This window comes from Zalophus californianus, chromosome 4, assembly GCF_009762305.2.
Source record: "Zalophus californianus isolate mZalCal1 chromosome 4, mZalCal1.pri.v2, whole genome shotgun sequence".
NCBI lineage: Eukaryota > Metazoa > Chordata > Mammalia > Carnivora > Otariidae > Zalophus > Zalophus californianus.
The window spans coordinates 75,361,151-75,387,354 of NC_045598.1; the positions used below are offsets into that span (position 1 = coordinate 75,361,151).

Here is a 26,204-nt window from a genome sequence, read left to right on the forward strand (position 1 = left end):
TTAAAATATTTGTTGCATACCTTTTGTATACCAAGCAATTAGAACCTGTTATATGACAGATATACAAAGATCAGTAAGACATAGATTCTCCTCTGGAATAACTTACACTGTCTTGGCCAAACAAATACTTACATACTAATGATTACCCTAATGAACAGTGAGTAAAGTAGTGTGGGGACTCAGCTACCCTGAGCAGCTGACTATGCCTCAGGGTGAGAATGGGAGGCAGATGGCTTCTGTGGAAGGATATATTTGAGTTTGGATTTTAAGTGTGAACTGAATCTTAAACTTTTATGTCAGGAAGGGACAATCTGATACAGTCTTACTGTTTTACAGATGGAGAACCTAAGACCTAGAGATTGCTAGGATCCAATAGCTAGTCAGTGCCAGAACTAGAGTCCTACCAGAACTTTCCTGTCGCTTCTAGAAATAGAACTTGGGGTACCCAAAGAATTCACTGTTTTGGGAAAATGGGATCAACTTTCAATATAGTTTCTCCTAGAACAACCTGATATTTTTAGAGTCACCTTTATCATAAAGCTGTCTTAGAAGGATTAACTGTTAAATTGTCTTTTGTATGAGCCTACAGTAATAGCTGTCCTGGCACATAAACTAGTTGCATTATTTCTTTTATTACAAAACAGTAAAAGGCAGGGCAGTCTGGAAACTTGCTAATTGGAATAGTTTGTGGCCCTCAGGTAATCTAGGAGTTCTAAATCATTGCACCAAATATACTAGAACGTCACACAGTATAATTAGGCAGATAAAAGAAAGGATGAAAGAATCTTCTAAGTGAAAATAGAATTATTTGAATGTTGAATGCTATCTTTTTTCTTTTCTTAAAAATTGTATTTATTTATTTGCAAGAGAGAGCACAAGCAGGGGAGAGGGGCAGAGGGAGAGGGAGAAGCAGACTTCCCGCTGAGCAGGGAGCCCAACTCGGGGCTTAATCCCAGCACCCTGGGATCATGACCTGAGCCGAAGGCAGATGCCTAACTGCCAGAGCCACCCAGGCACCCCTGTTGAACACTATCTTAAACTTTTTCTATAAAATTATTAAAATATCACTGTACTTTTTGTTTTTAGTTTTTAATTAATTATGATTACAAGGATTGGTTAGTTGAGAAAGTGGCCTTTTAACCTTACAGGGGACCTAAATTATTCCTAACTCTTTGACCATATGTCCACAAAGCACTGTTAAGTTGATTTTATGTCATTGATTAGTAGAATTAAGTAGCTTCATCTAGTACCCTCAGTAAGAAACATTTGAATGCCTTCCTTAGAGGTTTCTAAAATGATTACCTGGACAACCTACAAAAAAGTGTGTGTGTTTGTGTGTTTAAGTTTAGTTTTGCTTCCTGGTCTATCAACTTGGTTTTGGGGTTTTTGTAGGTTTTTGGCAGGGAGGTTAAGATTGTATTTGTTTGTTTATTTGAGAGTGAGAGCAAGTGAGTGGGGGGAGGGGCAGAGGAAGGGAGAGAGAATCTCAGGCCGACTCCATGCTGAGCTCTGAGCCCAGGGCGAGGCTCCATCTCATGACCCTGAGATCATGACCTGAGCTGAAATCAAGAGTCAGATGCTCAACCAGCTGAGCCACCCCCTGGTCTATCAGTTTTTAGCTCTGTAACTTAATGAGGATGTTACCTGACATTTCTAAGCTTTTTTTTTTTTCCACCTATAAAATTAGGGAAATAATTTTCCTCAGTTTGCCTTAAGAAGTTGTACTTTAGGGGCGCCTGGGTGGCTCAGTCGTTAAGCGTCTGCCTTCAGCTCAGGTCATGATCCCGGGGTCCTGGGATCGAGCCCCGCATCAGGCTCCCTGCTCAGCAGGAAGTCTGCTTCTCCCTCTCCCACTCCCCCTGCTTGTGTTCCCTCTCTCGCTGTGTCTCTCTCTGTCAAATAAATAAAATCTTTAAAAGAAAAAAAAAATTGTACTTTACTCTTCATAAAACCCTTCCCCAAATGTGCCTAACATATATTTGAATCAAAGTAAATTATAGCTTGAAGTATTTTGCTTCATTTCCTATGGATATATTATAAAGCATTAAGTAGAGTCACAAAACAATACAAAATACAATGTTTTGTATTGAGAAAAAGCATCCCATTTTTTCCAGAACATAAGAGTATGATAAATACCATGCCTCTCTCTTTATTCTTTTGGGGTTCTAGTGAACACTTTTTGTAGTAGCAGGTTTTAATGATTAATTTTGAGGCCTGAACCTAAGCATTATTGACTAAGATGAAAATCACAGGCCCCAAGAGTCAGTCAGTAAGTACTGATGTTGGTTGAGAGCCAATAAAATAATGACGTTTAATATATTAAATATTAAATGCAGAATCTTCTGGTTTGGTGAGTGTTGCTTATGCTGCCAGTTAAAACATGGCAGTTTGATTTATAGAAGTTTAGTTTTATCTGCATACAATCCATTTCAGCTGATGGTTACCATATAATAATGATAAAACACTGTTACCAGCCCAAGTAATTTCCTGAAATTTTGTGTGAATTCAGTGAGAAAAATGAAAAAAACTTTGTTATTTAAATGCTTACATTTTTCAGTGGGTGGTTAAATTAGCATTTTTTAATATGACTTTGAATGTTTATAATTATTTTTAAAGATTTTATTTATTTGAGAGAGAGAGAGAGAGATTGAGAGAACAAGTGGGAGGAGGGGCAGAGGAAGAAGCAGACTCCCCAGTGAGCACGGAGCCTGATGCAGGACTCGATCCCAGGACCCTGGGATCATGACCTGAGCTGAAGGCAGACGCTTAACCGACTGAGCCACCCAGGTGCCCTGGATGTTTATAATTTTAAAGTACTATAAATGATGTTTTAAGTATAAAACCAAATAGAAAAAAAAATGTGGGAATATAGGCATCCTACCTCTTTCATTTTGTCTAATTCCAAAATGTCATCCAAAACTCCTATGTAGTCACTGTAAAGGCGAACAGTTTTCTGAAGTGCAAACATCTCTATCACTGTAAAGCTGTATTGCCTGTGTGAGTTTTGTATCCGCCACCAGAAATGGGTTTTTAAATCATACTTAGTATGTTTCACTTAAGCAGAATTGGGGGAATGTATTTCCAAAGCAGCTAACCAGCATTTCATTATTGATTAATGGAACTTTCCATAAATTTCTGAAAAATGAAAATGGTGGTTTGAGACTAAATTGGAGACTTCTAGGCATAAGAGAGTATCTGTAGAAGAATAGTCCAAAAATACCAATTATTAAACTTTTGCAAATCACAACAGTAGCTAACTCAGCCTTTATCGTGCGCCAAGAACTGCTCTAAGTACACGTATATAGTACTTTTAATCCTCCTAACAACCCTATGAGGTAGGTGGTGGTGTTATTATGACCCCCCACCTCTACGCCGACCCCCGCCACCGCCATTTCATATACGAGGAATCTGAAGCACAAAGACATCGGGTAACTTAGCTGGTTACACAGCTAGTGACTAGTAAAGTCAAGAGTTTAACCCAGATAATCCGGCTCTAGGATCTAAGTCCCATCATTAGTGCGAATAGGACTAACTATAGACCCAGCTCCCATACACTTACACAGACTTCCAAGTATGATTTATTTGTATTTGAGTAATATTCTGAAAAATCTTATTGCTCAGAGATTTCTGAAGTACACTTTCCTAGCACTTAAGATACCTACATTATTTTTTAAATGATGTGTTGACTATGCACAGGTGTTTAAGAGGCCTCGTGCTGCGTATTTATACCGCCAGTGCTCTCTCTCAGCCTAGTTTTCTGAGAGCGTTAGCCCCAAAAGAGACATTGATAAATGCACAGTCTGATTTCCTTCTTTTCCCAGTTTACAAATGAGAGGAATTCTTCCATGAGTCCCCCAAAGTTAGTCATTTCCTGCTTTTCGATCCCAGGGCACTTTGCTCAACTCCATATTTTAAGTAAATACCATTTTATAATTAATCTGTTTATATGTCACTTCTTTCCATCCCCCACCCTTGCCTCCAAGTGAGTTCTTCAAGAGCCCAAGTCAGGTCTAATTTTATTTTTGTCTCCCACCAGCCTGGTGACAGATGGATGAATCATGTTGCCTGGAGAGGTTAAGGGACTTGCCCAGAGTAGCAGACCTGAAATGTGAACAGCTTTTGTAACTCCCAGCGTAGTACTTCATCTCTCACGTACTGCCAGAAATGTTTTCCAATGATTGGGATGCTGCTAAGGAGTTAAGACGCAGTTTTCCTATTATGCTCTTCCAGAGCAGCTCATTTATAAAACAGTACTAATAACAGTGTTGGTGTTGATGCTGCTGCTGCCACCAGCTAAGCCACTGCATCATTTTGAGGATCCAACGAAAAGATAATATTTGTGGTAGTACCCCTTCTACGAGGATATGTATCCCTGTTACTCTGGATGTTGTGATTTACGTGTGATTTGCAAGGTATTTTGGCATTTGTCGTCCTTTTGACCGCCCAGTACTACCATGTGAAATTGGGCGGTCTTGTTGCCGTTTCACAGATGGGAGAACTGAACCTGAGAGAAATAAAGAACATCAGCCACAGTTGCAAGTGGCTGAGGGAAGCTGAGCCCGGCTCTCCTGCTCTTTCCAACACCAGCCGCCAGAACCAGGCTGCGGAGTCCTTCGGGGAGTGGGCCCTGAGAGAGACCTGCAGGAGAGCAGGGGGAGCTGGGCTCTGCTAGCACCGGGGACATTACGTATGTGTGTTTCACTTCTGGTCAGATTGTTCGTTTTGTCAAAATGTAGGGCCTGGGCACGGAAGGCTTTCAAAGATAAAGTGAGCAGTTTGATTTTGAAGTGGCCAACCAGAGTTGTGACAGGCATCAGCAGCATGTGGCTGTGGGTCCAGGTGGGAGGAGGCTGCCCTGCCATGGCTTTTGTCTCGATGGGGAGTTCCTTACTACGACTCTCAGAGGAAATGAAGGACGATAAATCCAGCTGCTGCTTCCTGTTTCTATAATTCTAAGATTTCTTTTTTTTTTTTAAAGGGTAGAATGCTTTATTTTTAAACGAGTGGAAAATACCCTCAACCTGTTCCTTGTTACTAGTATTTCCTTAAAAACTAGATGTACTCACTTGGGCTTTAAAGTGTGTGTGTGTGTGTGTGTGTGTGTGTGTCTGAAATTCCCATGATGCTGCCTGGGCTGGCTCGCTCTCTCTGTTTTTCAACAGCAACAACAGAAAGAAAACCAATTAAGGCAGATTTTACTGGGCAGGAAGCCCTCTGTGAGATTGAGGACAGTGTCTGATTCAGAGGAGGCCTGTAATTTGTATCAGTGGTATGACCATCCCTCAGTTATGCTTGTGCAGTTTGGGTCTGGTTTTTCTTCTCCTTGTGATTGTGTTAATAGTGAGTAACGACCCAAGTTATTTAAGAAACACACTACCTGCTCACGTGCGGTAGTTTATGGAAAGTAGCCACTAGGTATGGATTATTAGGTTGTCACTTGCTGGGTTTGATTGTGTTATCATTGAATTAAAAGTAATAGGTAGAAATATTTTCTCTAGTAGCAGTTTTTTTCATTGCCCAATCTAAGAGACTGAGAACATCATAGGGGCACCAATGGTGCATCTTTCCAAGAGCACTAAAGGAAATTTTTATTTGGTGGAGTAGAATTGTAAGAATATAGTAAATGCAGGCAGTCCCCCCTACCGAGTAAGAATGTTAGCTCTGACTGGAGTCCCTTACCCTTCCTGTGGTATTCCTGTAGTCACAGTTAGAGCAGTACTCGGGTTCACACTGGGTCATTAGTATGTATTTTGCACCAAGAACAAGTGAGTTACTTACTCTTTATGAAGTACAGTTGCAGTTTATAGTAAATGAATTCAGAATAAAAAGGAAAGCTTCATAAGCTACATTTCAAGAAGGGTTTACAGAGACTATTTGGTCTGACGTCGTTAACCACTCCTGAAGATACGTAAAATTGTGAGACCATCACGCGTGTCGGAGCCTGTTCTAGTAAGTAGGAGTATGCCGCTTGAGGCTTCCAGAGCTCTCCACTTAAAATTTCACCTGGCCACTGCCTTATTGCAACAGTTTCTTGGCTAAAAAACTGAAGCTGACACTATTTCGTTGTCTTGTAGCAGTTTGTAAGGATCAGATTAGTCGGAATCCGGGCAAGTGGTTTTAAAAGCTGAGATGATGATAAAGACGTGAGGTAATCCTGTTATTAAATGGCAGTCGGGTTGTAAATTGTCATTTCACTTTTCAGACTTTGCTCCTTGTGTCCTGAGGCAGCCTTTGAACACCAGGGTTGTGTCTCCTTTACTTAAACATTCCTTCTAATAATTCATAAATTTGGGGGGAAATTTTTTTTAAAGATTTTATTTATTTATTTGGCAGAGAGAGAGACAGCGTGATCAGGAGCACAAGCAGGGGGAGTGGGAGAGGGAGAAGCAGACTTCCCACGGAGCAGGGAGCCCGATGCGGGGCTCGATCCCAGGACCCTGAGATCATGACCTGAGCCAAAGGTGGACGCATAACCGATTGAGCCACCCAGGCACCCCTGGGGGGAAATTTTTAATTGATTTAGAGCTAATCTCTAATTTAAAACAAGCTGCGGGTGGGGGCAGGTATGGGCTTGGTAGGGGTCAGTCAGATCTGGGTTTGAATCCAGGTCTACTGGATCTTAGCTGAGTGACCTTGGTCATTGCAAACTTTCTAAACCTCAGATTTTTTTCTCCATAAAATTAGAACAGGAATGCCACTGCTTGGCATGGGGGGGTGTGTGTGTGTGACAATTTCATGAACTCGAGTGTGTGTTGATTCCTTATCAGGGGCAGTTTTCTTCTGTCTCCCGTGTGTGCGCAGCAGTCTCCGTGTTCTGTGATGGTGTCTCCCAGTCAAGCTTGTCATTCACAGATGCCGGCAGCACACACCACCGCCTTCACACCCCATCTTCCCCTCCATACTGCGGCCAAGGAAATGAGAAGTAAATCGAGCTGATTTAGGTCACTAACACTCTCCTTAGGAATAATAAATATTTCTTTAACCACCTTCTTGCTTTCAGTGTAATCTCACTTGAGTCCTTTTAATCGCTTGACCTTAGCAGGGAGTTTCAGTGGGTGAGAGTGCCTGATACTGTTTAGACAACTTGAACGTACACAGAGCTACTCACTCATATGTCTGTATGCTGTGTTTTCTTTCCAAAGTTATAGGAGTCGTGGGATTCTTTTATTTATTTTTAAATTTTTTTTATTTTTTGCAAGTCACCTTTTTTTTTTCTCTCTCTCTCTCTCTTTCAACTTTCCCCAGAAAGGAATCTTTAAAGTTTTACAACTGGGTAAGTAATGTGGTGGATAGCAAGGTTAATGTTTATCGACTTAACTGGAGAGAAAAAGCAAACAATATATGCCCAAATTCTGTTTAAGAATTTCTGTGGAATTATGAATTCCTTAATCTTGATACCTTTATTTGGTCCTAACAGCATGCTACATACTTGAGCTAGAGCTCCTTGTAGAAATGTGTTTAATGCATCTGTTTTAACTTGATGTTCCAAATAACAGCCATATAAAGAACATCTCTGTACCTTCTCACCCTGTTCTTTTTAACTTCTAACTCCCTGGTCCTTTCCCATCCTAAAAAGTAAACCCTTCCCTCTAACCCGCCTCCCCTTCTTGCCATTGTCCCAGCCTTTTGTTTTTCTCCCCAGCCAACGTTCGAGAAGCAGACATTCCCTTTCCCACTTACTCCTCACCCTCAGTAAGCCAGACTTCTTCATGGACAGTGCTTAGGCTGTGGTCTTGAGTGACCCTCACGTGGCAGACCCAGCAGTCACTCTTTACTCCTTGACCTCCTTGACTTGTCACCTTCGGTTTCTTTCTCTTAACCACCACCCACACTCCTTCACTGAATCCTGTTCTCCCCAACAGGATTCCTTGACCTTTTTCTCCGTATGTACTCCCCTTGGGTACTCTCATCTTCCATATACTGATTAGCCACAGGTGAATAATTCCATCTTGGATCCTTCCCCTGAGATGTAGGTCACATGACTCCTAGTAATCTCTACTTAAATGTATTACACACAGGTCCTGGCTATTCACGCTGAAAAACTGAATTTACCTGGAAGGCACCTTGACTAGTATAACTTTCACACTCACTTCCCCTCCTCCAGCCTTTCCTACTTCCAGTCCCACTTCCATACTCTGGGTAAGATTTCTTTCTAAATCGGAGCGCTGATCTCATTGCCCGCCTCCCCGTTCAAACCCTTCAGAGATTCCTTATTGCCCTTTTTCCTAACTTGGATCTGATGATGTCGTGCTCTCCCTGAGCCCTCCTCTTGGAAAAGCCTCCACTCTTTTGTGTTCCGGAAAACCACAGAGAAGTACTCACAAATGAGTCTATCCAAATCTTTCTATTTCTGGATCCTTGTATTTAAGAGGCATTTTTGAGTAGTTCAGAATTTTCTTAATTTTGGTACCAGCTAAACTGCTGTAGCAGACTCCCAAATAGAATGGCTTACAAGGCGTTTCCTTCTTATACAGCAGTCCAGATGCGAGCAGCCTGCGGCTGGCCGGACGGCTCTGCTGTGCCTTGCACGTGGCTTCTGAGCTTTTGCCTGCTTCCCCATTTTCTAGCCCACAGGAGAAAGGAAAAAGGAAGGCCAAAGCAGGCAGGCTTATCTTTACAGGGCTTACCAGGAAGTGAGCAATCACTTCTCACATACTCTTTGCCCAGCTCAGTTACAGGGCCATACCTGGTTGCAAATAAGGCTAGGAAATATTGCCTCTAGCTGGGCAACAGTCTCCACCCAGCTCAACTAAGCAGTGGTGGTAGCAGATGTCTGTAACCAAAAAGGAGAAAGGGAGAATGGTTTCTGGAGGATACTTAACTTGCCTTTATCATAGCAACAAAATACTACGTTGATTAAAAGTGAAACCGGGGAGGGGCGCCTGGGTGGCTCAGTGGGTTAAGCGTCTTGCCTTCTGTTCAGGTCATGGTCCCAGGGTCCTGGGATCGAGCCCCACCTCAGGCTCCTTGCTCAGCGGGGAGCCTGCTTCTCCTTCTGCCTGCTGTTCCCCCTGGTTGTGCTCTCTCATTCTCTCTCTCTCAAATAAATAAATAAAATCTTAAAAAAAAAAAAAAAATTCAAACTGGGAGAAAATTAGTGATTTTTTTTTTTTTTAACCCATCTGGACCTACCCTGGAAGATTTAGCAGTTACCATATGTTGGTAATAGGATTCAACACCTCTTACTTATTTCCTTCCCCTTCCAAAAAAGTGTGTCATCCAGGGTTAAGGGTATATACATGGAAAGGGCAGTTTGTAGCTCTCACTCTCAACTAATGCTTTGTGGTAAAAGTTGATGACACCAGACACATGAGCATGTATAGCATGGAATTTCCCTCCAGACTTTTGTGTCAGTACTTAACGTTTGTTACATTTAGTACAACTCTTGGTAGCATTTCATCTCCATCTTCAGAGTATTTTCTGAAAGGTAATGTTGACATATTCTCTTTCTAAGGGAAATTATCATTCATCCTGCCCTCTTGTATTCTTCACTCTCAGACATGTAAACAGACAACATCCGTCAGTGTGTTACATCATTTGGGTCAGTTTCTCAGGAGGTGTGGTATGGCACACTAATAACAGAATTACATACATTTTTGCCAAAATACAGATGCTCTCAGCCCACGTTGCGGGGCACTCCAGTTATGAGCAGCTTCAGTGGTCTTCTACTTTGTATAGTACAAATATTTTCTGCACATATCTTGGTGGGTAAGAAGTGCTGGTTAGATGGTTTATGTCTGTTTCATCTTTTTAAAAATTTTAGATTTCTTACTAGAAAATAATTGTAATATGTATCATGCTACCATGATAAAAGGTCAGTCCCCATTCATAAAGTAGTAAAGACTATTTTGAGACATCTACTGCTTTGAATCAACGGCTATAGAGTGAAATATTTGGATAGGATGTGTCTAGGGACGCCAGGGTGGCTCAGTCAGTTAAGCGTCTGCCTTTGGCTCAGGTCATGGTCCCTGAGTCCTGGGATCAAGTCCCACATCGGACTCCTTGCTCAGCGGGAAGCCTGTTTCTCCCTCTCCCACTCCCCCTGCTTGTGTTCCCTCTCTCTCTGGCAAATAAATAAAATCTTTAAAAAAAAAAAAAAAAGATAGACTGTGTTTACAGATTATTTGCCTTAAAAAAATCTAGACTTGTGTTTACACATCAGCCTTACATAATGGCCCCAAATATTTCTAGCTCATGTGGCCCTATAAAGGTGACAACAGCTCCTGGTTTTCATGGGAGAGTCCCAGTTATACCTCATCCCGGCTTCCCCTTTTGTTTTGCATTTGTCACTCTCAAAAGTTTTCCAGTTCAGAAGGTGAACTATATTTTCACTTTTATTGCTTATCACTGGTCTCAGCTCTCACAGATTTTCTAACAGTCATATACTTACTTTGTTGTCATTTTAGATTAGGTTGTGTTAGGACTGTTTACTCTTAAGTAATTCTGGGCAGAATGGTGGTAATGGTTCATACTTCATCTTTTCCAGAGTACGTAAGGTAAGCGTGGGCAGATCTTTAAGCTGTGGGAGGGTAAGTACTATATATCTATCTTGCTTTATTATGTACATATTCTCAGCACCTATCGCTACCTAAGCCAAATATATGTTGATAATGTGTAATGATATGAGCCTGATGGCTTCATGACAGTAAAGGTTTCCTGAAGTCTATGATGGGCCAGATAAGTTATCTTCAACTACAGATCCTTAATACCTTAACACATAATGCAGTGCTTGACAGGGAATCAATGGGTGATTGAACAGCCACCCTCCATTTTAGCCTTAGCAGCATCTACCAAATGATATCAGTTCATCAAAACAGTACATATCATTATTATTATAGTTCTAATGTGTTGCATGTAAAATGACATAAATGAGCAAACTGTTTCTTGGTTATAAGGATCTGTTTTTACTGGGGTTTTGGCTCATGAGGAAGAAAGGAAAATAACGTCACTCCAAAAATTACCACATCTCAGATGGATAAATTCTATCACTTAGAAGATTTTAGATCTTTATTTACATCCAGTATCTTATACTTTAGTCTGGAATTCCCAGTCTGTGCCAGGAATGGGTACCAGATGGCTGAAATATCAGTTCATTTGGGTGGAGCCTAAAGCCCAGGGCCTGATAGTGTTCACCCTCTTCAGTTTACACAAGGGCTTATAAAAATGCCCTTTTTTCTGTGGACCGTGACATGAAATGGGCTGAGGAACACTGTTAATGATCTCTACAGTTAAAATAGCAGATGCTTAAATAAATACGTTGGCACTTGCGTATGTAGCACCTTTTTTTTTTTCAAAAATGTTATCTTGAGTCATTTTTTCAGAGTTGAATGGATGTCATGCTTTGTCAGAAAGCGAATACCCCCAATTTTTTAAAGTCAAGGATCTTCATGTAATCTTCAAAGGAGCAACTCCTCTAAAATCAGTAGCAGCATACTGAATTAGCAGTTATGCTGATTTATGTGTAAGGTAACCATGTGCATATAGGTAAGGTCATTGTACCTTCCCAATACAAAAAGGCTCGGGAGTTTTTACAAACCGTGGGCTATTCAGTTGTGCCTTAGTTTTACATCTCCACTATTACTTTATAACTAAAGGGAGATGTTATAAATGATCTCATGATGATTGTGGCTCTCTCTTAAAACTCTGCTAATTCATCCTAATTTGGGAAGAGGGAAAATATCATTAACTCCATGCACACGTTAGCTAGTGAAGGGCTTCCAGTTCAATATCCTATCGGACCCGCTTTTCTAGAGATGCTACGGAGTCTTCACAAGGTCTACACAAATAGATCTTAAGAACTGAGAAACAAGATAAAATGAATTGTGAATAAAACATTCCTTTCTTTTATCAAATCCTTTAAAATAGGACAAAAGTGATATTCAGCCAAGTTTACCATTTTAACACTAATTCTAAAATGAGGCTTTGTATTACTTTAGAAGGCTGACCCTTCAGGAGAATTTTTTGTTAAACCTCAGATGGTTTCTAATGTCAATAATGAATTCCACTCTAACAGAAATTATTTTGTCAAATGTCATTAATGATTTTTAAGAGTTTTGATTGTTTTTCATCTTCGCGGTATTTGATTTATACCTTTATTATCTTGAAGTCCCCTCCTTCTTATCTTGTTGTTTTGGGTCTTTTTCCTGTTCTCTTTCTTCTTCATTGTTTCCCAACCCCCCCCCCACCCAAATCCTTGATGGTCGTTTTTTCTCTCTATTGCCACCACATTCTTCAGGGTTTCCTTTAGGAGCTCCCACCTTCCTTAATTTTTTCTGGACATCTAGGGCCAGTTTTGGAGCGTGGTTGGTGTCGGAACATTGAGTGAGCACGCCTGCTGTGTGTTCAGCGTTATACTGGTATCTTGTGTTCACAGTGATATTTGATCCCCGCTTCACGGACGAGGAAAATGAAGGCCTGAGTTTGCACAGCTGGTGATGGGAGACATTAATTGTGTGTCCATTTTACAGATGAAGTGGTCAGAGGTGGAGATGGGATGAAAACTCAGGCAGGCTAACTCCTTAAGCCACATTCTTATCCATTATGCTACCAACGTGTAAGAATTGAAATTCTGTTTTAAATTATCAGTTCAGTGAAAGGAGACTCTCAATTATTTGTGCATAGATTATGCCATTTTTAAATTATTTTTGTATAAGTTTAAAGTATTTCATTACATTCTCATACTGTTGCCCCTTATGTCTTTGCCCCATCTTCACCGCCACACCACTGCTTGCTACTGTATACTCACAAAATATGGACTCATTTTAATATTGACCTAAAGAAAACATGGGAAAGAACAAAACTAGGCTGCCTTTCCCTGTCTCCCCTGAAAGACCTAAAGAAGGTGTGTGTTTGGTTTTTTACTAGTTTCCATTTTAGTTTATTCCAGAAACCAGGTTTTATTAGCACAAAAAATTACAAGCTTTGACTATATGTGGGATTCTTACAATGTTAAATGCTGACTCTCTTTTGATTATATTGCATATAATGTACAGTACAATGCATTATATGTACGCGTTCTCTAAATATAGATGAAAGCAGAACTGTTTTTCATTTTAAAATTGTGTTTCACCCCAGAAGTACTGTAAAAAGATAGTTATCCATCATCTATATGTTGATAACACTAAAGTAATGTTTTTCAAACTGTCTTAAGCTTATAGATTTCATGCCCTGACACGTGAGGACTTATATTTCTTTTCACTTATTATGTATAATCTGCTTACTTTTTTAAAGTATCTGGAAAAATAAATAAAGAAGAAAGGATTCTGGAAGATGTGTGTGGGGGAAGGAAAGGATTTGAAGGGCTTGGGGAAAAAAGATTCAGTTACAGTGAAATCCTGTAAATGAACGTAAAAGAACAAGGGTACGGAACAATGACGGAGAGAATTAAAGGAAATCTGGGGATCATACCCTCTCCCCTTCGCCTTCCTCATCAGTCCATTAAGTCTGGTGGTTAGTTCTTGGGCCTGTTAGCTCCTAAATCCTCCGTGTTCCCCGCTGCCTCCCTTCTCCACTCAGAACCCAGTCTTCACCTTCATCCCTTGCCCAGAGTAACCAGTGGCTCTTTCTCCTAATCGCCCATCTTCCCTCACTAGCCTGTCCACCCAGCCAGAAGAGACACCACCCCGATTGTCATCTGCCTCCTGTCTCAATCTCCAAACACATCGGTGGCTCCCTGTTGCCCTTAGTTCGATGACATCAGAAACTTCCACATGGCTCATGGGACTATATCCCTCACACCACACACTCTCCCTCCCTGAGCTCCAGGCTGCAGACCCTTCCCTCCCTTGGATGCTTTTTCCTCGTTGTCTCTCTACAGTGTGGGGCCTTTGGACCTTCTGGCCCAGCCCCTCTGCACTGTTTCTCCACACCCTGCCCCAGTCGTTACTTCTTCCCTGATCTTGCCACCTGGAGGAAAAGCCCCTGTTACCTGCCTTCATGATGCATGCAAGCAGGGGAAGGTCAAGGAATCCTGACACAGGGGAGCTCTCTTTTAAGAAAAAGAACAGAAAGTTAAGAGATACAAAAAGTAGGTGCAGGGCCTTGAAATGGGCCGGTGACAGCGAGGGGTCCTGAAGCTTACATTTCTCTCCCTGCAAAGTAAATCTGCCTCTGGGGCGCCTGGGTGGCCCAGTTGGTTAAGCGACTGCCTTCGGCTCAGGTCATGATCCTGGAGTCCCAGGATTGAGTCCCACATCGGGCTCCCTGCTCAGCAGGGAGTCTGCTTCTCCCTCGGGCCCTCTTCCCTCTCGTGCTCTCTATCTCTCATTCTCTCTCTCTCAAATAAATAAAATCTTTAAAAAAAATTAAATCTGCCTCTGAGTGGCCCTCTTCTTGGTAGCTCTTCTCAGTTGACCATTTTTATATCTTCAGTCATGAAAGTTCTCTCTCCTAGACGGTGCATGCACTCTGTGAGAAAGGAGATATGTCTCAATTTGCTCACCAGAGTTTCTCCAGGAATTTGCATCGTGTTAACACTTGAGTACATAGGTATATTTCATGGATGGAGGGATGAGGGAGTGAATAAGTAAACGATTCAGGCTAAGGGTTAATGCTTATAATGCCATTATAAAATTCAGCTGACTTTCTTGGAAGCTACAGCTAAGTGGTGAACACCCAGATTCCATTGCTCTTATATCAGCACATCATGAAAGGCAAATTCTTCTCTTCGTCCGTAGTAGCAAAGAATTTTTATAGAGTTCTTTATATAAAATGCCTTGTACAACACAGGGAATAATGACAGCAGCTTTCACCGAGCATTTATACCATGTGCTTTGGGTACTTACTTGACACTTCGATACGGTATTCTGATTTAAGTGTTTATTGACTCCAGCAAACCGTGCACACACCTTTAGATGCGGTCAGAACATCTGCATCCAGTACGTGTGCGCAAGGGCAGAAAACGCCATGAGGACAAGGAGAAGGAAAGTCTGAGGTTCTGGCAGCTTCCTGGTCTCCGGGAGTCTGCCTCTCTGGAGTTCCTTCCTGCTTGGTCTTTTTATATCACCCGGCTGTGTGCTAAAATGGTGCTCTTTTGCCTCTGTCCCAGAGTTCACACTGGCTTATCACCTGCCCGCCATCAAGGATCAGACCTCGGTCTTATCTCCTGGTGAGGGTGTGCCCAAGCTTACCTTTGTCTTTTTGTTTTCCTGTGGAATGTTTACTTACAAGCCAAACTGCATGCAGATGGTCTATCAATATGAGTCACCTTCAGAATAAACTGTTAAAAAGAGCTGTATGGTACTGTCCATCTGGACAGTGAAGAATTCCTGTCAAAGGCGATCATTTTAACTTTGGCACAATTAATAGTGACCTCATATGTCCCTGTAATGAACAGCAACAGAATTTGGCTCACGGGTTCAGTGCCTTCTACGCCTGCTCCTAGAATGATGTTATAGGTCACCAGGATTTGTTCTGGTCTGGTTCAGACCTTTATTGAGTTTTTTCTTTTTTTCCTGTGTCCTGCTCTGGGTACAGGCCGATAAAAGAAACTCCTCCTTTGGGTTAGGAATCCAAACCCAGGTGGAGGGAGAGGAGACAGACAGACAGATGGAACTCCCAGTTCAGCAAGGGTCATGAGCAACTGTTGTCTAACTCTGCGTTCATTTCTAGTCCTGATGGCTGGGCTGTCCTAATGAACCACCAGGTAGCCTTTTTAACATGAACTACATGTCCAAGGTGTGGTATATCCCTGAGTATCTTTACTAACTTTGAGTTTTCTTGGGTTAGTAAGATGAGCACCAGGCAAGGTACTCAGCTGCTTTCTAGCAGTCTAGACTGTATCAGGAACAAGGACTGGTAGCCTCCCAGCTGTCTATATCCAGAGCATATACCCATGGGTTTGTGATGAGAAGGACTATCTGTCCCAAAGACAACTGGAACAGAATGTGGCAAGACTTCCCGGGACCATGGAAAGGTCCTAAGGGGGTCGGGGAGCTTCATTCTGGTTCACTTTCCTTAGTCCAGTCTCAGGCATGTCCAATCATACTCTGGAGAAGCAATATTAAAGGTGAGTAAACTTAAAAAGAAAGTGGTCAGTTTGGGTCTAAGATGTCTATCTTCCAGGCAGGAAGAATTTAGAAATGCAAACAGAACTCGCCTTAGCAATCCCACTGGCTTCCTGGAGAGCTGGATGAAGTTAGAATTGGAAGGGTTTGACCAAACACCTCTCTGAGCGTGGGATGGCTTTCTCTGGAGCCTTTATTAAGGCCCATTAGCTGTCAGCTCTCTTGTTCATGGCTGATCAGGCTGTCGCCATACCTCTTTCTCTATGTTTCCTCTAGGCTGCTTTTTCAGTAAGGACAGCTACTAATTTTTCTTATTATTATTTCCCTTTTTATCCCCAGCACCTGTATCTAGTACATAGATACTCTGTAAATATTTGTTGCATGAAATGTAGTTTCTGGTCGAAGGTGCACTAAGCAATGCCTGTAGGTCCTGAAGGATTTGTGAGATTCTGTTGGCCTGAGTTCCTGGTCAAGGCAATGCTGGTGATCATTTGTAAAAGAAACTCTGATGGTTGCATGAAATGAAATGTGGAAGCCATTGATTTAGAGACTCTTTTGTTCCATGAATAAGATCTCAATTTTCTAGCTTTCAAACATGGGGCTTGACTTTTAGAATTAAGAGCTAGAAGAAAAGGCAAGAAAATACACAATGGTGTATTAAAACATTTTTTGTTAATTCCTGAGATATTTTGCCTTAGGTCTTCTAAAATGTATTGAGAGTTCTATTCCTTAGCTTTGAAGTGGATTTTCTCTGTGAATAGCAGTAATCTAGAGAGAAACTCCAGATAGGCACTAAAATATACTTTGTGTAAAGTTGTTTTTGTAGCTCACAAGTTCTGAGTTTTCTCAAGTCCTCTTCTTTCAGGTGTTAAATGGATTTATAAAAAGCTTTTGGAGGGGTACCTGGATGGCTCAGTCAGTTAAAAGTCTGGCTCTTGATTTTGGCAGGGTCATGAAATCAAGCCCTGTGTTGGGCATGGAGCCTGCTTAAGATTCTCTCTGCCCATTCTCCTCTAAAAAAAAGAAAAGCTTTTGGAGTTAGAAAAATGGGTGGATTTTGCCCGATGTGAAATCTGGTTTTAGTAGGTTTTAGATAGCCAAGTGGTTTGTAAAATCAAGGGACGAGTCCCTAAACATTTTTTTCAGTTATTTTTGAGGTATCTAGGCCAAAGTAGTGTTAGAAGAAAATTATTTTTTATTTTTATTTTTTTTAAGATTTTCTTTTTAATATTTACACTCAACATGGGGCTCGAACTTAGAACCCCAAGATCGAGAGTCCCACACTCTACCGACTAAGAAAATAGAAATAAAATTCTATTTACTAAAAATGGAAAAACGAGTTTAAAAAAAGAAAATTTCAGGGCACCTGGGTGGCTCCGTTGGTTGAGTATCCAACTCCTGATTTCGGCTCAGGTCATGATCTCAGGGCTGTGAGATTGAGCCCCACTTTGGGCTCTGCACTGGACATGGAGCCTGCTTAAGATTCTCTCTCCCTCTGCCCCTCCCCTCTTCTTAAAAAAATAAAAGAAAATTTATTATAATCTTTTAAGGAGTAACACTAAGTGAGTTGTTGTATTTATATAGAGAATCATATCAGCTAGAGTATCTTGCATAATTATAATATCCATAATACTTATTAATAATTATTTTTTTTAAAAGATCTTATTTATTTATTTGTCAGAGAGAAAGAGCACAAGCAGGGAGAGCGGCAGAGGGAGAAGCAGGCTCCCCGCTGAGCAGGGAGCCCGATGCAGGACTCGATCCCAGGGCCCTGGGATCATGACCTGAGCCGAAGGCAGACGCTTTACCGACTGAGCCACCCAGGCGTCCCAATTAATAATTATTGAGGAGACTCGGAACTTGTGAGCTACAAAAACAACTTTACACAAAATATATTTTAGTATTAATCCTATTAGGAGTTTTTCATGTCTGAATTGGGTGTGGGATGCGTGTGTGTTCCTGCACATGTGTGTACATATGTTTACATGTACATTGAATGCTGAGGAAGGGTTACTGGTAGTGATATAGCTTATTACCTCTTCATAAACTTTAACTTGTTCTGCTTTGATTTATTTCACTGAAGGATTTGAGAATTTGATCCTCACCAGTCTCGGGTGTTCTCCCATTTGCCCAGTTTGGCCAAGAAAACTGACTGGTTTTTCACAGAACACAGTAGAAAGAAAGTGAGAATTGGTATTTGATTGGGTAGGGAACTCATACCTATGTGAAAAATATACGTATTAGAAGGATTAATCAAGCTCTTTGCTATTTCGTACTCTAAACTCTTTTCATTAAATAATACTTCGGAGCCACTTGTCTTCCTTTTAATAGGGGTATTGAAGGCCTCCTTGTGCAGATGGGATTAATTTTTAAAGTTTAAATGAGGTGGCCATATTTTTCTGTTTTGATGCTGGGATTTGGTATATGCTAATAATAATCTCATTAATGTAAGTTTTCCAATGGACACTAAGTTCCCCATGTTTACACTGCTGAAGAGCATGGGCAAAAAACAAGATTTGAAACCAGTCTCTTTGGCATCAAACTTTGCCACCTCCTCATACAAGTAATTTTCATTGTGGGGCACCTGGCTGGCTCTGTCGGCAGAGCGTGTGACTCTTAATGTCGGGGTTGTATGTTTGAGCCCCATGTTGGGTGTAGAGATTACTTAAAAATAAAATCTTGAAAAAATTAGTAATTTTAATTGAAATGTTTTTGAAAGAAGTGAAATTGAAACCGAAGTTTTACTGTCATTTATTTCAGGATTACTTCTGTGTACATAATGCTACATGCTAATTCAAAATGCAAGAAATTGGCCTAACCCTCTTCAGTTGCTTGCTTTATTCCTCAGTGATTCTTTTTCTGCATTCAGATTCAGCAAACATCTTTGGGGCTTACTTGGTGTCAGACCCTAAACTGAATTGTTTCCAATACATGCCAATATTGTTACCAAGATTTAATAGTTGAGGCATGGATGCTCAGAGAGGATAAGTGCTAAAGATTTTTTCTCCAGAACCAGTTCAATGTAATCATAATAACATAGCAATCATTTTAGAACATATTTGAACCTCGAATGCAGTGTAGCATGACTGTCTACAATTCGGCTACCTACTTTCACTATCCTGTTTCTGTTGAAAGACGGTTTAGGCAGTAAAATAAAGATTGAGGTCTGGCTTCTAAATTTTCATGACTTTATTGAGGTATAATTCATATACCATACAATTCACCCAGTTAAGTGTACTTTTCAGCATTTTTTAGTATATTCACAGGGTTGTCCAACCAACATAGCTTCTAATTTTTGAACCTGGCTATCAGTTATTGGTTTAGTCCATTATTACTGGTCGTACTTTCAGATAAGAAAATAGAATCATATATTGTAAAAGAATTTAGATTCTTTAGATTCAGTCGTTTCTGATCCATCATTGTTCAACCAAAGTCCATTAATTTCCCTCTTTCAGTTCTAGTACAGAAAACTTTCTCAATTTCCATGAGAAATGTGTGCTTACAGGAATGTTAAGCTGATTTTCATATGTACCATAAACAGAGAAGCCTTGGAATGTGAAATCATCATGCTTGTAATGTAATTCTTTAAGTCCTTTGCAACAGATATACTATAAAGGAGAACCCAAAGAATGTATGCAATTAGTACTGACTAAATGTGCCTTTCCTGGGTAAAAAAAATCCACTGATAACCATGTATATCCATTCTGAGTCCCAGTTCGCTAAAGAGATCAAACCTTAAGATATGGAAGTTAGGTACTGATCTCTCTCCTTGACTTGACTTTCACATTAGGAAGTCACTTGATCATCATGTACTTAACATACTATATTATATGAATGTATATTTAATATACTTGGTATGCACTTGCATGTATGAAAAGCAACTTTTGTTTTCAAAGCGCTACTGCATTTTCAGGCAGTTAATGGTTGAAACACTCCCTGGGAGGTAGGAAGTTTTTACTCAGTTTTTTGATGGGTAAAATAGGATAACAGGCACATTGACTGAAGTCCTGTGTTTGAGATAAGAGCTAGTCAGTGGCTGACATTGCTGGAAAGTACTGGTTTCCTGCCTTAGGCCCAGGGACTTCCTTAAGACTACATTTAAAGCATCCATGCTTCGGTTTGTTTCTACCTTGTGACTTACCTGTAAAGTGTGCTGTCTGTACAGGGGCATGCTAGACTATAAATGGGTTAACAATAGAATTATTTGTAGTTTCTGTAATACCTAATTTCTCCCATATCTCTGTGCCTTTGTGCTTGCTGCTTCTTTCAGAATCGTATTTCCTACCATCCCAGGCACCCCATGACTGTCCCCCTCCTGATCTCAGCTTAGAAACCACCTCTCTATGGAACTGCCCCCCCCCCCCCCCCCCCCCCCCCCCGTTATCAGATGCAGACATGGGTTTGTCCTCTCCTGCACCTCCTGTATTTTGTATTAACCCGGTCAGGGCAGTTTTCTTACTGTGTTGTAATAGCACACTTACTGCTAGTGGGGATGCCCATTAGACTGGGAACTCCTGGAGGGCAAGGACTAAGTTACATCATTTCCACATTCCCCTCCATGGCGCCTGGCTCATGGTTTTCTTGAATTCTGAGCAGATGTCATGAAAGGTCACCTTAGGGAAGGAAGGTGGTGATTACATAATTTCATTCCTCTGTCTCCTCAAAGCCAAGGGCAATGGTCAGAAGTTCCCTCCTTCAGCAGCCAACCTTAGCCAACGGAACAGGCATTGGAAGACCGCGTGATAGAGAAGGAGATAGCTGAAAGACTCTGTTAGCTGTGTCACTTAATTAGCCCAGGGAAGTCATTTGAACTTCTTGTGCTTTGGGTTTCTGCATTCCTGGTGGGCAGTAGCAGTGCCTCATTCCCTGCGTTGCTGTGAAAACCAGCTGTGAAAACTATGAAACTACTTTCATAGAAAAGTAGTTTGCAAACTGCAAACATGAGAAGTAAAGAAGAGAGGCAGTGTAGCCCGCTAGAAGGAACATGTGGTTTGGCCTTAGCTGAGATTTTTCAATCCAGATCCCACCACTAATAATTTGACTTCCGCAACTTAACTCCTGCAAGCCTGTTTATCTGTCATGGGAAAGTGGCAGATGAGAGTAACGTGGTGAGGGTTAGATGGAATTCAGGCAGGGTCCACTGGTGTTCCGTCTGTGCACATTCCCCCCAGTCCCAGCCAGAGCTGAGAGATTCATACCTCTGCATCTGCTTCTCTGTGGCAGATTTGGTCCTTTGTACTCCAGGGAGAGTAGGTCCCTGGCCTCTGACCCCAGCCAGCCTGTGCAAGCCTTAGGATGGGGGAAGGCGAAGCCTTAGTCTGCTGCACTGCACATTCATAGGGCAGGTGTTTGCGCTTTTATCATTTCTTTTGAAACTTTTTATTGAAGGTAAAACATAATGAGTACCCAAAAAGGCACATAGCCTAAGCGTACAGATTGCATTTTATAAACTGAGCAGACCCGTATAACTAGGCCATTCATTCCCATGGATGCCGGATATTCCACTTTGTGAATATACCACATTTCATTTTTTCTTTCTTTTTTTTTTTTTTAAAGGATGTTGCAGTCTTTTTTTTTTTTTTTAATGATTTTATTTATTTATTCATGAGCGACAGAGGTGGGGAGAGAGAGAGAGAGAAGCAGAGGGAGAAGCAGGCTCCCAAGGAGCAGGGAGCCCGATGCGGGACTAGATCCCAGGACCCTGGGATCATGACCTGAGCCGAAGGCAGACGCTTAACCATCTGAGCCACCCAGGCGCCCCCACATTTCATTTTTTCATTCTATTGGTGATGGACATTTAGCTAGCTGCCATGGTAGGGCGATTGCAAATAGTGCCGCTGTGAATGTCTTTGTATGTGGTTTTTGATAAGGATATGTATTTCTTGTGGGTATATTGCTGGGTCATGGAGTGGGCACATGTTCAGTTTTAGTAGATACTAACCCAAAAGTTTCCCAATATGGTTTTACCAATTTATTCCTACCAGCAATGTTTAAGGGTTCTCATCGCTCCACATCCTCACCAGCACTTGTTTTTATCTGTCTTTTTCATTTCATTTTTTTTAAGATTTTTTATTTATTTATCTGATAGAGACAGCGAGAGAGGGAACACAAGCAGGGGGAGTGGGAGAGGGAGAAGCAGGCTTCCCGCGGAGCAGGGAGCCCAATGGCGGGGCTCGATCCCAGGACCCTGGGACCATGACCTGAGCCGAAGGCGGACGCTTAACGACTGAGCCACTCAGGCACCCCTGTCTTTTTTATTTTAGGAATTCTGGTGGCTTTTATGATACTGTGTAGCATTTTGGAAGTGGAACTGTTTCCTCAGCCCCCAAAACCTGAAACTCTAAACTTTTTACATTCATTTTCAGGAATGCATCCTGCACAAAAGCAGGATATAGTACCAGATGTAAAGCTCCTCTTAAGTGCTTGGCATGTGGAAGGAAGGCGACACATGATAGCTGCCATCATCATCATCATCATCATCATCACCAAATGCCTTCTCTGTTCTTTAGAGGGGAGAGAGTAGGTCACGGTGGATCAAAGGTGAATAATAAGGCATAGTCTCTGCCCATAAGGAGCTCAAGATCTATATGAAGAGACAAATACTAGAAACAGATATTATTAGACCAGACAATAGGAGTTTGGAAAAAGAGGTAATACTTGAGCTGGTGCTTGACGAATAAGTAGGAGTTGAACAGGAAGGAAAAAGGGAAGTGGGCTGGAGGAAATGGCAGGGGCACAGAACCCTTGGTGGGCAGTGGCAGAGTAGACAGCATGGTGGAGGAGAAGAGCCCACCCTTGCATGCTGGTCCCTGTTGTTCAGATGTTGTCACCCTTGCTGGGATGTGGGGGCTGAGCTAGCGATCATTCAGGGTCATTGTGAAGTTACAGTACCCTAATGCTCTGTTCTCTGTCCCCCCTTTTAGCTCTTTCTCCCTCCTCTGGGAAAGTGATCAACCTCCTCTTCTCTCTCCTGGAATCAAAGCCTGTCCCGAGTCCAAGGTGCTTTAAAACCATAGATGATGCTTTAACAGCTACGAAATACTGGTTACAAGGATCCCATAGTTTCTTTGCTCTGTGATCCTTTAGCTATTTATTTTTATGTGGAGGCCTGCCTTAGAGTTTTTATTCTCATAAGGGCCTAAGTTGCACTGTGGTGGCAATTAAGTTTAATAAAATGCTCTTCTGCCCAATGCCATATATAGTTGATAGTTATTCTTGAGGAATTTTGAGGAGGTGCAGCATGCTGAAGATGACGATCAAGAGCCATACAGTCTTTCCTTGATTAAGCACCTGCTATGCATCGGGCAATTGGCTATATGGGAATGAGGAGGTTGGACATGGTCCCTGGCTCCTGGCCCCACTGAATTTAAAGTCAAGTATGGGATCCGCCAAGTAATCAGTTGGTTCCACCACAGTGTGACAAGGGCTCTCATGGGTAGAGGTACAGAGTCCTGTGAGAGCGCTTTGGAGAAGAACCCCACCCAGACTAGGGGTCAGGGAGGGCTTCCTGGGAAAGATGACAGAAACCTGATAGCCTAATGAAGGTGATTGAGAAGGAAGTAGAGGAAACAATGCATAGGAGGACCAGAATACAGGGGGCAATGAATGGCTGGTTGGAGAAGCTAGAAGACATTATCAGCCTAGGGCAGAGAGAATCTTGGGAGAAGAGGAGTTTTAACCAGAGGATGTAACATGCAGCAGGTGGGAGATGGATTGAAGGAGGTCAAGAATGGAGGCAGACAGACAGCAAAAGACAAACATTGTATGATTTCATTTATATGGGGAAACCATAAAAGACAAAACGAACAAACAAAAACAGAAACTGACTCACAAATGCAGAGAACAAACGAATGGTTGCCAGAGGAAGGTGGCAGCTCAGGGATGAATGAAATAGGCGAGGGGATTGGGGAGTACAGACACCCAGTTATAAAATAAAGAAGGATGAAATGTACAACGTAGGAAATACAGTCAATAATACTGTAGTCCCTTTGGTGACGGATGGTGACCACACTTACCACGGTGAGCATTTCGTAATGTACGTAATTGTTGAATTGCTGTCTTACACACCCAAAGCTAATAGAGCATTTCACGTCAGCTGTACTTTAATAACCATAATTAAATAAATAATAAGTATATAAATAAATAAAAAGACGAAGCAGAGAAACCAGTTCTAATAGGGCTTAACAGAGAAGTAACTAATATTCTCAGCAGGATGACTTTCAGAATTCCTTTCTCCTCTCAGTTCTCCAACCCAAACATCCTGACTTCTTGAGAGCCCAATGCAACTATTTGAAGAGTAAAGAAAAATCTTATTAGAAAGAGGTATTATGTGCAAAAGAAAAAAAAAAGAAAAAGAAAACCTGTTTTTTTTCTCTATTATTTATACGGATGGCCCTTTAAAACCTTGGTCCGTGGGTGTGACAGTATGAAGTTCATTGCCAGGAAGAAACCTGTGAGGTGTGTTCTGCAGTCTCTATACACTGAAGTAAAAGTCCCTCTGTAACCTGTGGCTTGGGGCTGCAGTTTGTGCATTCTGTATAGGGACCAAAGAGCTCACATGACATGTGGTTGAACTGTTTCTCATGTAGCTTGGCCCCCTGCGCATTCCAGTAGCCTTGCTTCCTGCTTAAATTCCCAACCACTCACAAAACCAAACACACACACACAAGATATAAGAGCTCAGAATAACGGGATTCTGGTGAGGATGTTGTTTCCCACTTCCTTGGTCAATTTTAAATAAACACTGGGTGCCAGGCATTTCTTACTTCAGCCCTGAAGTCTAGAAATGTGATTTCTAGCCATTTTCACAAAGTATAGGGACTAGTTTAGATGTATTTGGAGTTCTTGGGCTTACGTTTACCTAGTTACATAAAAGACATTTCAGTTAAAAAATAAAAACTACAGATATGAGAATTGCTATTACAATTGAATAGATATTCATTGTATTTTACTACAAATTATTATGTTCCTGCCTTGTACAGTACTAGGTGTATGTAGAGAGTTTCAGAAGAAATAAGACATGGTCCCGACCTTCAGAGACTTAACTCTAAAACAGAGCAAGCAGAGTCAAAGTACTGATGCCAGCTCTCTCTGTTTTGTCATCCAAGGGAGATAGTAGTAACCAGTCATGTAACACTTTCCTGCTGAAACCAGAGTCAGCCTCAGAATTCTTCTCAACACAGCAGTCCAGGCAACTTTTGTATAATTAGATAAACATCTATCTTCTTTCCTTTATTTTAAGAAATGTATTCTGGGGCACCTGGGTGGCTCAGTCGTTAAGCGTCTGCCTTCGGCTCAGGTCATGGTCCCAGGGTCCTGGGATCGAGCCCCGCATCGGGCTCCCTGCTCCGTGGGAGGCCTGCTTCTCCCTCTCCCACTTCCCCGCTTGTGTTCCCTCTCTCGCTGTGTCTCTCTCTGTTAAATAAATGAATAAAATCTAAAAAAAAAAAAAGGATGTATTCCAAGAACTTTAGGTATTTGCCTGGCCTTTCATCTTTCTGGTGTTTTTACTAGCTTTTCAAAGAAATGAGTCATTTTATATATGAATATTGGAACCTGGGAGCATCCCAAGAAAGTAGAATGGGATGATGTTACTTTTCAAGAAGTTGAAACTTCCAAATTCAAGAAGATAAGCATTTATTTCACATATATGATTACAGAAACCCATTCCCATCACTTGCCCTATAAACATTGTGTTTTTCTTGGTTTCTCCGAGGGTGATTGTCCTGGTACTTTTATTCTTGTAGGAACAGTTTCAGCACTGTAATGCTGCCAGCCATCAGTGACTGGTGGCCACATTTTCAGGTGCCGTGGTACTGGAGTTCCCTTCATTGCGGCTGGGGTCACCTGCTTTGGTAGAGATCCAGGGTCTTACTGGCCCTGACCTCTTTGGTGTCTTGTCACTGATCATTCCCCTGTGACTCTGGCCTTCTTCTCATGCCACATGCTTCCACAGGGGCTGTATCCAAGGCGATGCTATTTTTATATTGATAAATCCCAAGTATATATATATATACTAAGACTCCTCTCTTAAACTCTAGACCCTAATTTCAGCTGTCCATGGCACATTTCCACCAGAGTGATAAGAGCTAATGTAACGAGCGAACAAATACTTGTGGCCAGAGCGTGTGCTAAGAGCTTTATAATCAGGACTTAATTTAAGCTTTCCAATACCCCTCAGAAGTAATCGTCCCCATTATA

The 26,204-nt window shown here is 41.5% G+C and overlaps 1 protein-coding gene across 11 annotated transcripts in view; it reads left to right on the plus strand.

The window, feature by feature from the left end:
* Positions 1 to 26,204, plus strand: part of LRRC8D (leucine rich repeat containing 8 VRAC subunit D) — a 113,501-nt gene that overhangs the window by 83,782 nt on the left and 3,515 nt on the right. Inside the window, exons 3-4 of one of the 11 annotated variants that reach the window (XM_027607269.2) lie at positions 22,370 to 22,544; positions 22,928 to 23,003. The exons of 7 other annotated variants lie outside the window; for them this stretch is intronic. Coding sequence is in view for 1 of the 4 variants with exons in the window: in XM_027607246.2 (XP_027463047.1) it covers positions 23,951 to 24,023 (73 nt within the window). In the remaining 3 variants the exon portion in view is untranslated. 3 more of the 11 variants (XM_027607261.2, XM_027607291.1, XM_027607246.2) reach the window with 3 other exon arrangements.